Below are 16,715 nucleotides of genomic sequence, written 5' to 3' on the forward strand. Positions count from 1 at the left end.
GCAGTTTTCAGCTCTCTCTCTAGTATCAGCTTTAGAGAACAAAGGCATTTATAGAAGTATAAAGTATAACTGTGCCAAATAGTACAATTCTGTATGTTAGCCCAAATGTTTCCTGGGAGCACTGGGGCAGCTCAATGATTTCTCCAATACTGTCAACCCTGACATCTTCTGTTTTGCATCTCCCTGAAGTCCTTTTAATTGGGGGTGTTGAGAACTGTACCTGTCCTGGCCTCATGTTTCTGCCATACAATGTCTGTCATAACATTTAAATTATTGTGTTGGGAAAATATATGTCTAGCAAGAAATAAGAACACCTGCCATAAATCTAAAGTAATTTGTTGCATTTTTCTGGGTCACTGATGGATGCTGCTAGTAATTACTTCCTTTCTTGCTTCAGAATCTGTGTTCTTCTCCTGTTCTGAACATCCTATTCAGCAATTTTTCACTGGTTAAATTGATCTCATTTTGGCCTTCTGTATACCTGGATCTTGACTCTGTATGCTGTGCCACACCTGTCTTCACCAAAAGTATCAGAGTCTCCAAAACTGTTAGCCAAGCCAATATCAAACTGGTCTAGTCTCTCTAGTTGTAGAATTGTCTTCCTATTACTTTCCTGCTAGTTTCTAGGATTGGCTTGCAAAACATAATTAAGGGATCGCTTCTGCATTCTAAGCATCATATCAATCTCCTACCATCTGTCTGGATAATGTTATGAACTCAAGCCTACACATGCAGATAAAAATTGTCATGCATATTCACATAAGATACCTTTAGCCAGTTTGGTGTAGTGGTTAAGTGCGGGGATTCTTATCTGGGAGAACTGGGTTTGATTCCCTACTCCTCCACTTGCACCTGCTAGAATGGCCTTGGGTCAGCCATAGCTTTCGTAGGAGTTGTCCTTGAAAAGGCAGCCGCTGTAAATTCTCTTAGCCCCACCTACCTCACAGGGTGTCTGTGGTTGGGGGGAAGGTAAAGGAGATTGTGACTGCTCTGAGACTTTGAGATTCAGAGTATAGGGCAGGATATAAATCCAATATCATCTTCTTCTTTAAGACTTCCTTAGTATGTTAATAATTATGAGTTACCAACATGAAAACAAAGAAAAATGTTTTGGGTACTAGATAATTATCTGACACTACAAAATAACATGTAAACAGCAGTTCTGTGAACTAGAGATGTAAAATCTAGCTAAATAAGGTTGTAGTAATCAGCCTAAGAACATAAGCTTGCTATTGCTAAATAATCTGCCTGAATTGTAATACAAGCAATATACTTTTCTGAAAGTGCTAAATGACGGTTTTCAGCCACCTTTTTACAAGAGCCCAGAGCCAAGTTTAAGGGCATTTAAAGTTCAGCTAACCACATGGCTTACTTTTTCTTCCTCTCGCCCCCAACTTTGGACGTTTATGCAGAGTTGGAGTTGATCCAGATCAAGACCCACCACCCAGCAATGACAGCTTTCAAGTCTTACAAGGAGTGAGTAATTAACTTTCCAAACAAGTCAATGATGCGGAAATGTCATTTTGATAAATTACTTTGCATATTTAAAGTATTGAAATAATGTGACCCCAACTACATACAGGATTCTAGAAATGTTTTATGTTTCTATTTTTTCTTCCTTGATCATACGCCAGGCAGAATTTATTTTACTGGTAATGCAGTTTTCTTACAACCAGTTTCTTCTTGGCTGCTGAAGGGGTAATCTGAATTGCTTTCTATAAAAGAATAAAAACTGCAAGGTGATGAGTATGTGAAAGCTCTGGGGGTTATTTATGCTGGCTGTCCAGTGCCAGGTTTTTGGACAAGGGTGGCAAATGTTTCTTATGTAACAGTAAACCAAACTGTGCTGATGTCACTATTGTTGCATCTAAAAAAATGTTATATTTGAAAAAGTGAGCTCTGTTTCACACAAATTTATACTCGGACAGTTTTAAAAGTGCCTCTGGACTACCTGGAGACAGAGTTCCAGAACTTTAGTTTCATGAGAAGGCCTTGTCTTGGGTTTCCACTTGCTTATTATAAGATGGAAGCATCCAAAGCAAGGCTTTTGAAGATGACTGCAGTGGTGAAGTAGGCTTATAAGGAAGTAGGTTTGTCCTTCCGGTATGCTTCTTACAGCCATACAGGGCTTTGAAGGTCAGCACCTTAAATTGTATCTGGAAACAAACTGGGACCCAGTATAGATGGGCCAAGTCTAGAGTGATATGCCCACTATGATACACTCCGGTCAACATCCTGACTGTGGCATTCTGCACCAGCTGAAGTTTTCAAATGCTTTTCCAAGGGCAGCCCCTTGAAAGTAGTAATCTAACCTGTGTAACCAGAGTGTGCACCACGGTGGCCAGATCTTTTCTGCCCAAGAAAAACTATCCTGTTGAAGCTGCTAAAAGGTGCACCTGGCCACAGCTGCCACTTGCTTATCCAGTAGTAGGCCAAGAGTACCTACAAAGTGCAAACCCATTCCTTCAAGGGGAATGCAACTCCATCCCACACGGGTGACATCTTAAGCCCTGGGTCCAACCTCCCACTCACCAGTAGCACCTTCATTTAGTTGGGATTAAGTATCAGTTTGTCTGTGTCTACACCAGAACTCCCTCCAGGCCCTGGTTCTTTCCCATGCTGTGGGCATCTTGTCTGCAGGGAGGTATGTATCTTATTATCCGGTCTCATGTGACCTACTCTGCCCATGTGGTTGTGTTATTCACAGGCGGGCAGACCCATAGCCCTGCAGTATCACATCACAGAAAATATGCCTCTACATGCCTATGAAGGGTCTGAGTGCCCTAGCAGCTGGAAAGCTTTGCAAATGTATCCACCAGTTCTGCCTCCTGCTATAGATCCAAGTAGGCAGCCGTGTTGGTCTGAAGTAGTAGAACAAAATAGGAGTCGATTGCACCTTTAAGACCAACTTAGTTTTATTCAGAAGGTAAGCTTTCGTGTGCATGCACACTTCTTCAGATGAGGAATGAGGTACAGTAAGCAGAGCCACATATAGCTGGTGTGGTTTGAAATACAAAGTGGTAGTTATTGAGGTGGAATATTACTGTGACTTCTGTGATCTTAATGTCTGTTGAATTTTCCACTTGCCATTGCAACACACTGTTTGTATGGTAGTTACGATAGTTACAACTACCTTTATTTCTCTAGGTAAGCTACATCTCCACCATCAGTTTTAATACTTATGTAAATAAACATCTTTTATCAACATACACAGATTTTAAGATGTATGGAGTAGATGGAGTTGCCTCTTTCTGTTCATGCTTACCGTATGATATACAAGTGTTCATTTTAATTCCCTTCATTAATTTTAAGCATCATTTGACACCCATCCTTTGACAGGGTCAGGAGGTTTTTCCTCAAGAACAAAGTGGCAGCCACAGCTAAATGCAAGTAACAGCAGCAAAACAGGTGGCCAAGTCATTTTGTGGTTCTGCTATTGCATTAAAAGGATTAGAGTTAACACGTTAATGCTACTGAAACTTAGTCTAGTCTGGCATTTATCAAATCCTTCATTACCTTCCCCAAGACTGGCATACTAAGCTAACTCAGAGGGATTTCAGAGAGAAGGTAATGCTTTTTTTCTGGATGGTTTTGAGAGAGTGTTCAATATTTGAGTATATGAGAGAAATCTTTGAGAGAGAAATCTTAACTTTTATATGAAATGAAAGATTTACAAAATGAAAAGCTAAGAACTCAACTAAAAGCAACTGAAGTTTAAAAGAAGGTGGACCAAATTCAAAAACAACCCAACTCTTTTTAAACATTGTACAACACTTTTAAAACTATTGATCTCAAAGGGAGCTTAGTATTCAGCAAAGAAGTGTGATTTTTAAAAAAAAATGTTGGATATTATTACTGCATTGAGATATAAGAAGCTGAACGGGTGTTCTTTCCGAGGTGGAAAAATTGCTAGGCTACTTATTGGAAGCTTAGTTGTTTCAACTTAATTAGCTCATAATAAAATTAGACCTAACGTGAGGAAATGCACCCCCTTCATGAGGAACAATTGCTTTGGTTGTAATCTATTAGCAGGCGTAAGTATTAAATGTCCAGGATAGAAGTAAGCTGGAGAGCTAAAGATAAGTACTTCCAGCCCCAGCAAGTTTTGCAGAACCAGACAATAAACCCCAGTTGAGATGAAGACTCCAAAGGTTGTGCTGCCTTTACCAGGAAAGCTTGAAGGATCCAAAGGTGTCAGAGGTCAACATGATCTTTTAGTCCATCTTCCATCATCTTTGTTTTCTCTATTGACAAGTTTGTTTCAGGAAACCATTGCCAGAATGTCGCACATATCTGAATTGTCTTGGGTCCAGTTTTGATTATGCTTGCACAGGTTCCATCTTTGTTTTTTTGTTTTTTAATATATTACAATCCAAAGTAATATACAGACATATAGAATGATTTCTAAAATTACCGAAAGAGAAGGTATTACCAAACATTAATTATGACTAAGAAGGAGTAATTAATTTCAAATTAACAATTCTGTGGGAGAAAATAAGAGAAAATCTTCTACTTTATAGTTACCATAACTGGAGTGTTGTTACTATCTTAGGAATCTCTCCATATTTCTGTAGGTATTCTAATATCGGATACCAGATAGAAAAAATATATATCTGGGTCTATTAATCTTTTGTTCATTTCAGTTAGCTTGGCCATTATACACACACACACACACACACACATCTTCAAATGCCATAATGTTAGAGAAGCCGCTTCTGCTTTCCATTTTTGTACTATTGCCAATTTGGCTACATTAATTAAAAATGCTATTACTTTATGATTAATCGAGGATATTTTAGAGTCTTTCCTAAAATTTAGCAAGGCTCCATCATTGTTATTACTTGATCTAGTAAAACCAACTAAGTAAACCTGAAGAACAGCTGATCTAATAGACCTAGCCCAACTTTTCAGCCAGATTATTTTTTCTTAGTGAATCATGAGTTAGAATTTTAAATGCTTTGTCTTTTATATTTTTATTTATTTACATTATTTGTAGTCCACTTTATTCTCTGAGACTCAAGGCAGCACAGTCAATAGAATGGGACATCCAATGTAATAGTATTAACACAGCATATTAATGATGCAGAAATTACATAAGAGGATAATATATACCACAACAGATACTACATACCGTACACAGTATAGTCTCTTTATTAAAAAACTCTTCCAGAATAATTCTGTTTATAATAAAGCCATATTACCTTTATAAAAACAGCCTCCTTTAGAAGTTAGCTTTGCATAGTTTGAAAAATGCTAAGAGACTTTATCAGGCAGGTCAATTCCATAAAGTGGGTGCTGCAACAGAGCATGCATGTATATAATGCAGATGTCATCTCAACAGGATGGTCCAGATCTGGACAGAAGGAACAGGACGAAGCAGGAAAGTGCTTGGATCTTCAGGCTCTGGTACAGCTTTGACCACAAGTATCCTTTTCGAACTCTCACCACTGCCACCCCAGGGCGGGGGGGAACTATCCTTAATAAGAAATACAGTCCTGCAAAGCAATGCCCAGATGTGCTTGTATTGATTATAAAAGGCCTAAGTAGCAGTGATGTGCTAGGATGGTCATTAAGATATAACTATGAAGTAGCCAAGTTCCTTCATCGCCTAATGTGAGCATTTTGTGAAAGACTATGCTGGCATGTTCGAACCCTGTTCTCTCTCTAGGGAGCTTAAGATAGCATACGTGAAAATACCATATATTACCTCTAGAAGCACTGGAAGGTAGGTGAGGGTAGGGGACATTGACTTCCCAAGGTGATCCAGTGAGTTTCATTTCAGTGTATATCTACCTAATCCAGCCCTCTCCACTGCATTAAACTGGCCTTTAATTGATTCAGTGTCTTGCTGCTGAATTTGAACCATTCATTAAAGAAACCTCAGCCAAACACTTCTGTTAAATTATTATGGTTGAGTCAATGACATTTCAAAGCAAGGAAGTGAGAGCTAAAACCCATCATTCCAATGATCTGGATGATTCCTAGAGTTGGATCAGTCACTTTGACTCGTCTCAGCTGAGTGACTTTTGTGCTTCTGGCTAAAACTCCAAAATGTTTATGTCCAAGAGTCAGCCTGGTGTTTTGTGATACTATGGTGGCATTGCTGGCAGGATCCCCTGTTCAAAGAACTTCATGAGTTGGTGCAGCAAAGCAGGCTACTTGGTTGATTAAACAAGGGCTGTTGCCTTTCTGAACCCAGCAAGAGTCTGAGGAATACCAAAAAACAAACAAACAAAAACCTCTTAAGGAAAAGCTACCTTGGCAGAAACCATTACTTAAAAACAAATTCATGAAACAATGGGGAGAGAGAGAGATTTCTTAATGACATGCTGAAAGCTACTTGAAGCCCATCCTTACCCACAGTGGCCCTGCACTAACAACAACTCTTCCAAGCTGGTGTGGATTGATAGCTCGCTGCTTGACTAGTCCCCAGGTTTATGAGGTAAGCACAATCTTGCCCACTAAAAGTTCTCCTTTCTCAAATTGATTTTCCTTTGCAGCTAAGTTTCTCTTGCACTTCAGCAACATAAATTAGTGGTGTGCTCTGAGCATTTGATGGCCCTGCGGAAACTTAAATTACTGCAGTGCCAGTGAAATTAAAGCTAGGCTGTTAAGATCACTGGTGAAGATTATGTATTGAAGTATTTCGGACTGGATCCCACAGAGGATTTCAGATGACGGGAGCGACAGTATTTGCCTCTGATTCCCTGCTCTTGCGGTGGATCTTTTTCTGGGCACCAGAAAGACTGCTGGCAAGTGAGCCTAACTCCCTCCAAGTCCTTGAATGCTGGACGACTTAGCAGAAGGGAGGGATCAAGAGGGACCACAGGTAATGGCTGGCTGCCCAGGCCAACTAAAAGACCTCTATAGTGAGGTTGACACACAAGCATGCACTCTAATGCATACACACAAAGAAAAATGGGCAGAAAACTAAAAAGATGTATGCAGACTTCTCAATGCCAAGCTTGGATTTTTTTGCAACTGATTTAATGTGTTCTCTCTCACTGACTCTGAGAAGACTGCATCAGTTTATGTCTAAAATTCTACACAGATGCTTCTAGTGCTTTGCAAAATGCAGGACTATGTTGTATGGCAGCCTGGTTTCTGTTTAGTGAGGAATTTGTACTGAAAACCTGTTGTGAAACCTGAGTGTCAATTTCATCTGAAGATGAGTAGCTCATACAAAAAAACTTTACATGGGAATGTGAAATGTAAGCACTATTTAAATAGGTGGGTGGGTCTAGGCGTTATTGTTGATTTTTAATGCAATGGAGTAAATAATAAGGCTTGAATGACTAAGAATGTAAGGAATTGGAGAGGCCAGTTTAGGGCTATTTTTGGAATACTTTCAAGTCTCTTGGGATCCACATGGGTTGCATTCCTGCCTCTTTCAAAAGAATGTTTCAGATTACTTAGGCTCTATCTGAAGTATTTGCATGCCCTTTCCACTCAAAGCAACATAATCCTGGGTAGGCATATTAAGCAAAGCTATCCGTGTTTTTAAAAGCAATTTCCATGCTTATGAGATTATTTAGAAATCATACAGACACATTTTGTTGGCTGTAATTTAGAGCTTGATCTGGGATAAAGCTGAACAAATTATGAAAGGCAGGGCCTCTTAGAGAATGTGGATTGAAGCTGAATTCTTGTTTCCACTGTGAAGTATTCCTGGCATGGCCCCAGAGGACTGGGGAGAACAAATAGAGTGCCTGGCTTTGGAAAAGGGAAGAAAAATTATTTGGGACATTACAGACCAATTAGTCGGGCTGTTTGCCTGGGAATATTGTAGAGCATCTATGTTACAAACCAGCTGTGCAAAAATCTACTTTCCTTTCTCTACTACAAAACTACTTTAATTTCACTTTTTTAAAAAATTAGAAAAAGGTAGCAGAAAATAATTTCAATCAGATTCATCTGAAGTAAATAGAAGTTGCAGTGTTTGAAGTCTCAGTAGCTATTGGCTGAGAGCCCTCTGGCTTCAGTAAACTAAAATGTAGTTTTAAAGAATAATTATAGACACTCAAGCTAGAATCCAAGGCCTAGTGATGGATTGGAATGTGTGCTGTTGAATGGCCGACTAGAAGAGTAGGCAGCATTATCCGTTGCTAGACTTACATATGTGAATGTTGTGTAAAAGCAAAGCGAAAACAAATTGAGTAGGTAGCACAGAAATTTACAGAGGTCTTTGATCTATATTAAGGCATTGCTTTCTGAGTAATTGAGAATATGAAATCAGTTATAGCTGCACTCATACCAGTTGCTTAAATCCCAAGTATTTTGGACTGGATCCCACAGAGGAATTCAGATGACGGGAGCAACAGTGTTTGCCTCTGATTCCCTGCTCTTGCGGTGGATTTTCTCAAGCTTTATCTTAGATCCTTGAACATTCTATAGCATTTTTACGTATCTTTTAGTAACCCCCATCACCAATAAACAATATTAACACAATGTGATGTTCTTTTTTTAAAAAAAAACCCTGCCCTGGACCCTTTCTCCCTCACCACAGAATCATGAACAGCTTAGAGATGAAGACTCTGATTTTATTCTCAACGACAGTGACCTGACTTTGACATATGGAGATACTACAATAACTGCTAATGGATCCTCTGGCTCACACACTGCTACTACTAGTCTTGATGGCAGGAAGACAAAAAGTAGCTCAGAGGAAGCTCTAGAACGCGACTTGGGAACTGAAGCACCTGAGGTGATGAGCAGAGGGACCCGTCTAGTATTTCCACTGGATGCATGATGATCCACTCAGTCAAAAGATAGCAATATGCCCAAGGATGCAAGATGGCTGCTGGTCCCAATGTCAGTGGAGGTGCTTAGCAAGTTCAGTTAATGTCTCTTGTATAAGTGGTTTATTAAGGTCTGAAGATGCCAACCTCGACCTTCTCTCTTTTAACTTAATGTAAGACACTGGCATTGTCTAAGCCAGCCAAGTAAAAAATTGGGTCAGTCTCTCTTTAAAAAATACATACTTGAAATTTAAAGCAGCATGCTATAATCATCACATTTTGCTGCAGCACTAGTCTGAAGAGATGTCAGAATATTAACTGTAAGAACAGGCCAACAGCAAAAGTGTTTGGCCTGGAAAGCACAGAAGAGGATGCTGGTATCTGTCATGAATGGAAAGTGCAATGTTTAATTGAATTATACTTGAAAAAAGGAAGGAACAAAAAGATGACAATTATACAATGCAAAATATTAACATAAGCATCAATTGTTCTGAGATGTTACTGAGAAATAAAGCTCCATTTCATTTCAGGGGGAATTTTTAAAGTCCTTGCTAGTATCTGTCTCAAAGGGGACATGTTTTTCTCTTCTAATAACATGGAAAATGTACTGACAATTCTGTTAAGAGATCCATGATTGCATCACAAGCAAATATATTTATTTGCCATCCAAAATATGTATTTCCTGCCATGTGCCCTCAATACATGAGGCTGTCTTGGTAAAGTCATAGAATTCTTTGGGGGAAGGAAAAACTAGTGTCCATGTGGAAGTGTTAAATACTGTGAAGACAAAGTGTTGACTGCAGTGCAATTGCTTATTCAAGATTCATGGCATTTGGTTCAAGTTCCTGTGATGTTTCTGGATTTTAACGGTCTTTAATCAAGGAGGTTAAGGCAGCCCAAATGTTTCTCTTTACATGATGCTTATATCAGAGCAAAAACAAAGTGCTTTTGTTTCTCTGGAAACCATGTGGGTGTGTTAGCGGCATGTTGCACTGTTATCCAGATATTTTTAAATGGTGCTGTGCCTTTTTCCTGTAATAATAGAAGAATATCATGTTGTAATGTGAAAATACTTTATATAGGATACAAAAATAAATGACCTCAGTGATGCAATTAGATCTACTCCACTTCTCTGCAGAGGAGCTCAGCTACCAGAAGCAAGATTCAGTGTAATGTTTTGACTTCAATGGGTAGGATTTTTCTTAAACCAATTACCTTGTAAGTTGTGACAAATATGCTTAGGGAGATCTAAACCCCTCTTTTTCTCCCTGCCATCATGAAAACAAAATTTTACTTGCCATTTTATCCTAGTCTGTTTTGTGAAGCATAAATGAAATTTGAACCAACCTAATAAAGTTCATAATTCTCTCCTTCTTTCCTGTTGTAATTTTTGCATGCTGAGCAATGAGGATTGCAGCCTTTATAGGAGTTGCAGCAGTAAGTAAGAAGCTTAATCTTTCACATTAGCCATGAACTTATACCTCCCAATCCTGTGAGTTTGTGCAAACCAAAGTTTCAGTGATTTCAATGAACTTTCTTTCAATAAGTATGGAAAGGATTCTACCCTTCATTACAAAGATGAAACCCCTGTGGTTATACCTGTATATTCTTAATGCCTACAATAAATCAGTATGCAGCAGTACAAAAACACCCTTGAAAGAGTAGCCAATAGAAAACAACCCTAATTAAAACCCATGTTATTGTCTGTTAGGTCCAATTTTAGTTTGGTCTGTTAGTAACCAAAGCTAGAACTAGCTGTTAGTACCTACAGCTGGAACTAGTTTTACTCTGGATAATTCCTCGTTTTCTTTTTCACTCCATTTCAGATCCAAATTAATTAAGTTTCAGGATGACTGTGTCTGAGAAATGCTCTTGGCCATATGCAGTAATGGAGTGAGACTTTGCACTGTTTCACACCATTTGCTTTCTATATGTGCACATTCATGGCTAAGTTGTCATCCCTTGAGCAGGCCTAGGGGAATCATTGGACATGCATGTTCTTTCCTCCTTGGTAAATTGTTTGATTATTATGTTTCTTTATGACAAACCACAGTTGGTTGCAATACAAACTATGGTTTAATCCTGGCTGAGAGTCTTGGTTTGGATGGAATTAAACTGGCTGGGAATCTTAGCCTCAAGGGAACACAACAATCAGCAGTTCTGACAAAGTGACAAATTGACTTTACTATGCAAGTGAAAGAGTTTGAACTGGCCACATGGTTCCAAGGTAGAGTTGGAAGGCATATGATGTAGCAGTAGTGCTGAAGCTAAACAGGTATATGTCTGGCCCGTGCCTGGATGGGAGACATCATGGAACTTTATATCTTCTTCATGGTCTCTCTGCAGTCCCACACATGGGTCTTGCCGCAGGCAACGGATCCGTACCTCGGAGTCTCTAATAGCTCGCCTAGAGCGCTTTTTGGCATGCTTCCCACTCTGGGGAGCAGGCATCGACTGCGCATGCCTGGAGCGAGGGGGAGGCGCCATTCCCACTCAGTTTCTTCCTTTCTGCCGCCCGAACAACACCAACCTTGTTGCGTTCTTCTCTTTGGCTCGTCTCTCCCTCCTGTTGGTATCGTATTTCTTCATCTTTATCTTCTCCTTCGCCTAGTTCCTTCGTCCATAGAAATTTTTTTTAAAAGCCCTATTCTGCGCTTTCTTTCCCCTTTCCTTCCCCCCCCCCTTCCTTCCCTCCCCCGTCCAGAGCGTATGGAAGGGAAAATCACCTTTAAGAAATGTCGGAAGTGTGGATCTAAAATCCCCACATCAGACGGACACTCTTACTGCCTTTTCTGCCTGGGCAAATTGCATAGGGTAGATACTTGCCCTCACTGCAGCAGCTTTGGAAAACAGGCGCGAAAAAACCAAGCGGCTAGACTTAAAAGTTTTCTGCTTGAAAAGTCTCTTCAGGCTATGCCCACCTCGGATTCGCTGCCTCCCCCACAACGAGCGGGAGATTCGGCTGCATCGGCTGCTATTCACGTTCCGAAAAAGCATAAGTCCGACAAGACCATCTAAGCACTCGGAGGGCCATAAGGCTTCGAAGAAGTCTCGTCACTCGGATTCGCCGACCTCGGCTCCTAAGTCTTGTCACTCGAATTCGCCGACCTCGGTTCCAAAGAAGTCCCGTGATCCGACACCATCGACTTCGACCTTGCAATCCACCCCGATGGCTTCGGCTCCAATCATACCACCAGAGCTCTCGGCGCCCTCTGATGTTATCTCTGACATGCCGCAGATAACTCCGCACTCTCCACCTATGGTGGAGGTTATACCGATTGGGTCTCGTTCCCCCTCGATCCATAGCGTCGTACCATACGACATCCTGGAACCCGACCCCTCCTCGGACCCTACCCGTTCGAGGTTTCAATCCGGGTTTTTTCGAGACATTGCAGTCTCTCCACTATATAGAGAATCTTCCACATAGGTCTGCACTCAAAGGGTCCGGTCCCGCTTTCCGGTTCGACGTCGTCTTCCTCGCTCTCCCTCTCCTTACCAGGACTACTACCAAGGTCGTTTATATGACTATTCCTCTCCGTCCCGATCGCCATCTCCTCGGCCCCGACAGATTCACCAGCGTTACTCCCGCTCCCCTTCCGAGCAGAGTTCCCGTCGATCCAGGTACCGTGAATTCGATGCCGAGACCCACATGCGTGAATCCAGGACTTCCATGATTCCCCTCGGTACCGTGAATCCTCTCGAACCTGAGTCCTAGAACATACATCACCTCAATACCGTCGTCCTTCCAGTTCTAGAGACCTGGAATCTCCTCAGTACCGTCGTCCTTCCCCATACTCTCGTCCTTCCCCATATAGAGACCAGGAATATTACTCCCGTGAGATCCTTCGACCCTATGAACCCCCTCGGGACCGAGATCTATCTAAAGAGCCCTTGATGCCCCATACAGCTTCCACCACAGAATCTACAGCCCTGGCAACAGCTCCCGTTCCAGCCTCCAATCTCCAACCTAAGCTTCCCAAAGATCAGACACCCTCTGCACCTACCAAACCTCGTATGTCGTCCCCGCCTGAAGAATCTCAATCTGAGATGGGCACTTTGGATCCCTCAGACTCTGAAGACCCGCCCATTTCCCCTGTATCGGATTCGACCCAACCTACCTGACTTTTGCCTTCTAACAGTTCCAAAGCATACCTCAATTTAATCACCACCATGGCTGAAGCCCTTAATATTCCTCTCCCTTCTGATTCTCCCAAAGTCTCTGATATTGTCCATGATCTCGTTCAGGTAGATTTTCCAGCGGGTTCAATTCTACCCATGTTGCCTGTCCACCTCAAGGGCTTACACGAGTCCTGGGACAAACCGGCTTCGATACCACCTACCTCGAAGCGCCTCGACTCCCTTTACAGGGTGCACGCACCCAAATCCAAATTTTTAGCCTCCCACCCGGCTCCTAATTCAATAATTGTTCATTCAGTGACTAAGGCCAAACCATTGCGACATCCAACTCCACCTGATCGTGAGGGCAGGAACCTGGACACACTGGCTCGCAAGATCTACAGCCTTGCCTCCACAAACTCCAAACTCAACAATTACCTAGCTTATTTTGCAGCATATACATACAACCTTGCCAACCAAATTCCGCATATTCCATCCATGCCTGAGACCTCCCAGAAAGCTGTTTCTAATCTAGTCTCAGAACTGTCACGAGTGTCGAAGCAGCAAATCAACTCCTTGAGACATGCTGTATCCTGCTCGTCCAAAGTTTTTGCCTCATCAGTGGCTCTACGTCGTCATGTCTGGCTGAGGTCGACTAACTTACAACTCGACATTAAGCAAAAGATTGAGGACTTACCATTTGATGGGCTTGGCCTGTTCCATGCCTCAACAGATGAGATACTCACGTCTGTGGATGACGGCCATAAGAGGGCAAAATGCCTGGGTGTTTCCCAGCCAGCCTCTCAACAATGCAATAGACCTAAGTCCTGGAGACCCTCTTTCCAACGTTGTCAACGCTCTCCCAGACAACCTGATTATTGGAGGAAGAAGCCTCCACAACAGAAACAACCTTTCCAACAAAGGCCCCATTCTCAACCCGCAAAAAATTCTGCACAACCATCCAAGCAGTTTCTTTGACTTCCCTCTGTGTCCCATTCCACAAATGAATCCCTTCTATCGCACACATCTCCTCCCATTTTATTCAACCTGGAGCTCAATCACCACGGACTCTTGGGTGCTCACCATAATCTGTCTCGGATACGTAATCGAGTTCGTTTCACCACCCCACCACCACTATTTCACCGTTACTCCACCCTCCCCTCACCTCCAACAAGAGATTCTGAACTTGCTCCGAAAAAATGCCATAGAACCTGTTCCTCTTCAACATCGGGGGACGTGTTTCTACTCAAGATATTTCCTGGTGCCCAAGAGAGATTTGGGCAAGCGACCCATTCTGGATCTCAGGAGGCTAAACAAGCGGATAGCCTACAGGAAATTCAGAATGATCTCCCTCCAATCCATCTTTCCTCCAATTCCGCAGGACTCCTGGATGGCGTTCCTGGATCTCCAGGACGCTTATTTCCATGTGACCATCAGTCCTCAGCGCCGCAAATATCTTTGCTTCGCCATGGGGCATCATCACTTCCAGTATCGGTCTCTCCCATTCAGCCTCTCCACCGCACCCAGAGTGTTTACAAAGTGCATGGCAGTAGTCGCAGCTGCCCTGCGCCTCCGCAACATTCCAGTGTTCCCGTACATAGACGACTGGTTGCTCATTGCCCCTACAGCGCACCAGCTGGCGAGAAATCTCAAAACAACTCTCTCTTCTTGCCTCCCTGGGCCTTTGTGTGACTGTCACCAAATCGCACCTCACCCCAACTCAGGACTTGCAGTTCATAGGTGCTCGTCTCTGCACGTCTCCTCATCTTGTCTCCTTCCAGAGGATCGTGCCCGAACCATTATGTCCCTGGCCCAGTTGGTCCGACATACCTATTCAGCCTGCAATCACCATACGTCTCCTGGGCCTCATGGCTGCAACCATGTCGGTCCTTCGATTTGCAAGACTGCATATGCGACATCTCCAGCTTTGGTTTGTTCGTGCCTACCATCCACATCTACAACCACAGAATACTGTTCTCACTGTCCCTCAGGATGCTCTGCTTTCCCTCTTTCGGTGGACAGTACCAGACAATTTGCTTTGCAGGATACCTTTTGTTCTTCTTCCTCCATCTGTCATCATAACCACAGACGCCTCCAAGTGGGGATGGGGAGTCCACTTAGAGGACAAAACTGTCAGAGGGCTGTGGACTGTGGCCGAGAGGAATATGCACATAAACTGCCTAGAACTCATTGCCGTGCACAGGGCCCTTCAATTGTTCCTTCCATCTGTGAGGGATTGACACGTCCAGATCACAATAGACAATATGGCCACAGTGTTCTATGTGAACAAACAGGGCAGAACCAGATCTCTCCGGCTGTGCCGCATAGCCATACTGCTCTGGGAATGGTGTATCAAAAACAACATCTACCTGACTGCCATTCACCTTCCAGGCATAGAGAACATCCTGGCCGACTCTCTCAGCAGGATTCGCATAGACGACCACAAATGGTCCCTCAATCCACTCTACCGGCATCGCATTTTTGTTTGTTTCGGAACTCCCAAAATAGATGTCTTTGCTTCGAAGGACAATTCGAAATGCCCTCTCTTTTATACCAGGAGAGGCAACAATGCTTTCCTTCACATCTGGAGGGGTCCTCTGCATTATCTCTTTCCACCAACCCCTCTAATTACCCGATCACTACTCAAGATTGCTCGGGACGGCACAGACTGCATTCTGATAGCACCATGGTGGCCACGGCAACCGTGGTTCACAAGGCTTCTTCAGATGTCCTGCCACACTTACCACCGCCTCCCCCTGGCAGGCGATCTCTTCACCCAAGCTCACAGCCAGGTGCTGCACCACAACCCTCAAATTCTGGCCCTTACAACTTGGAGAATTCGTCCACATCCCTATCTTCAAGAGTAGCTGAAGTTATACTGAATGCTAGAAAACCTTCCACCAGGCGCTTTTACCAGTGCAAGTGGAAGCACTTCTTTTCCTTTGCATCATCCCAACATCTCCACCCAGAGTCTGTACCCCTGCCTTCAATCCTGGAATACCTACTGTCCTTGCAAGTGTCAGGTCTCAGCTACTCCTCTTTAAAGGTTCACCTTTCAGCCATTTCTGCTTTCCATGAACCTATTGATGGCCAGACTGTCTTTTCTCACAGGCTGTCCAAATAATTCCTAAGGGGCATGTTGCACCTTCATCCTCCTATCAAACTGTTTGTACCAGTTTGGAGTTTTTCGTTAGTGCTCCCACATCTTATGAGACCCCTGTTTGAACCCCTGGCCACCGTGGACCTATGTCTGCTGTCTTGGAAGACTGCCTTATTGGTTGCTCTTACTTCCGGCAAACGGGCCAGTGACTTGTGTGCCTTCCGCTCTGACTCTCCTTATACAGTCTTTCATAAGAACAAGGTGGTCTTAAGACCGGACCCTTCCTTCTTACCCAAGGTTGTGTCACAATTTCATCTGTCAACCTCCACTTCGTTGCCCACGTTTTTTCCTGATCCCAAGGACTCTAGGCAAAGAGCTCTACACGCCCTCGACATCAGAAGAGCTTTTACCTCTCTCGTACACAACCGTTCCGTAAGGACCCTAACTTGTTTGTGGCTTATGGCAATCTTCACAGAGGGCACAAAATTTCTACCCAGAGACTCTCTAAGTGGGTATTCAGTGCAATTCGGTTGTGTTACAAAGTTGCTAAGCAACCCTTACCTGAAGGCCTTAGGGCTCACTCAACTAGAGCGGTCTCGACGTCTTCGGCCTTCTCGCATGGCATCTCCTTGGAGGACACCTGTGCTGCGGCATCATGGTCCTCACCGTCCACGTTCATCTCCCATTATGCCTTGGACGTTCGTGCCAGATGAGACGCTTCCTTCAGTCAAGCGGTCCTCAGGTCCATCTTCCACTGAAGT

General features: G+C 43.0%; 1 protein-coding gene across 2 annotated transcripts in view; it reads left to right on the top strand.

Moving 5' to 3' along the window:
* The window catches only part of LOC132590667 (sodium/hydrogen exchanger 7), a 73,500-nt gene extending 63,388 nt beyond the window's left edge, over nucleotides 1–10,112 (top strand). For both annotated transcript variants that reach the window (XM_060263631.1, XM_060263632.1), the window contains 4 exons: nucleotides 1,413–1,476; nucleotides 5,342–5,424; nucleotides 6,337–6,442; nucleotides 8,507–10,112. In XM_060263631.1, coding sequence (XP_060119614.1) covers nucleotides 1,413–1,476; nucleotides 5,342–5,424; nucleotides 6,337–6,442; nucleotides 8,507–8,749 — 496 coding nt within the window. In that variant the 3' untranslated portion in view covers nucleotides 8,750–10,112. The remainder of the gene's footprint in view (nucleotides 1–1,412; nucleotides 1,477–5,341; nucleotides 5,425–6,336; nucleotides 6,443–8,506) is intronic.
* The last annotated feature ends 6,603 nt before the right edge of the window (nucleotides 10,113–16,715 follow it).

This window comes from Heteronotia binoei, unplaced genomic scaffold (assembly GCF_032191835.1).
Source record: "Heteronotia binoei isolate CCM8104 ecotype False Entrance Well unplaced genomic scaffold, APGP_CSIRO_Hbin_v1 ptg000532l, whole genome shotgun sequence".
Taxonomy (NCBI): domain Eukaryota; kingdom Metazoa; phylum Chordata; class Lepidosauria; order Squamata; family Gekkonidae; genus Heteronotia; species Heteronotia binoei.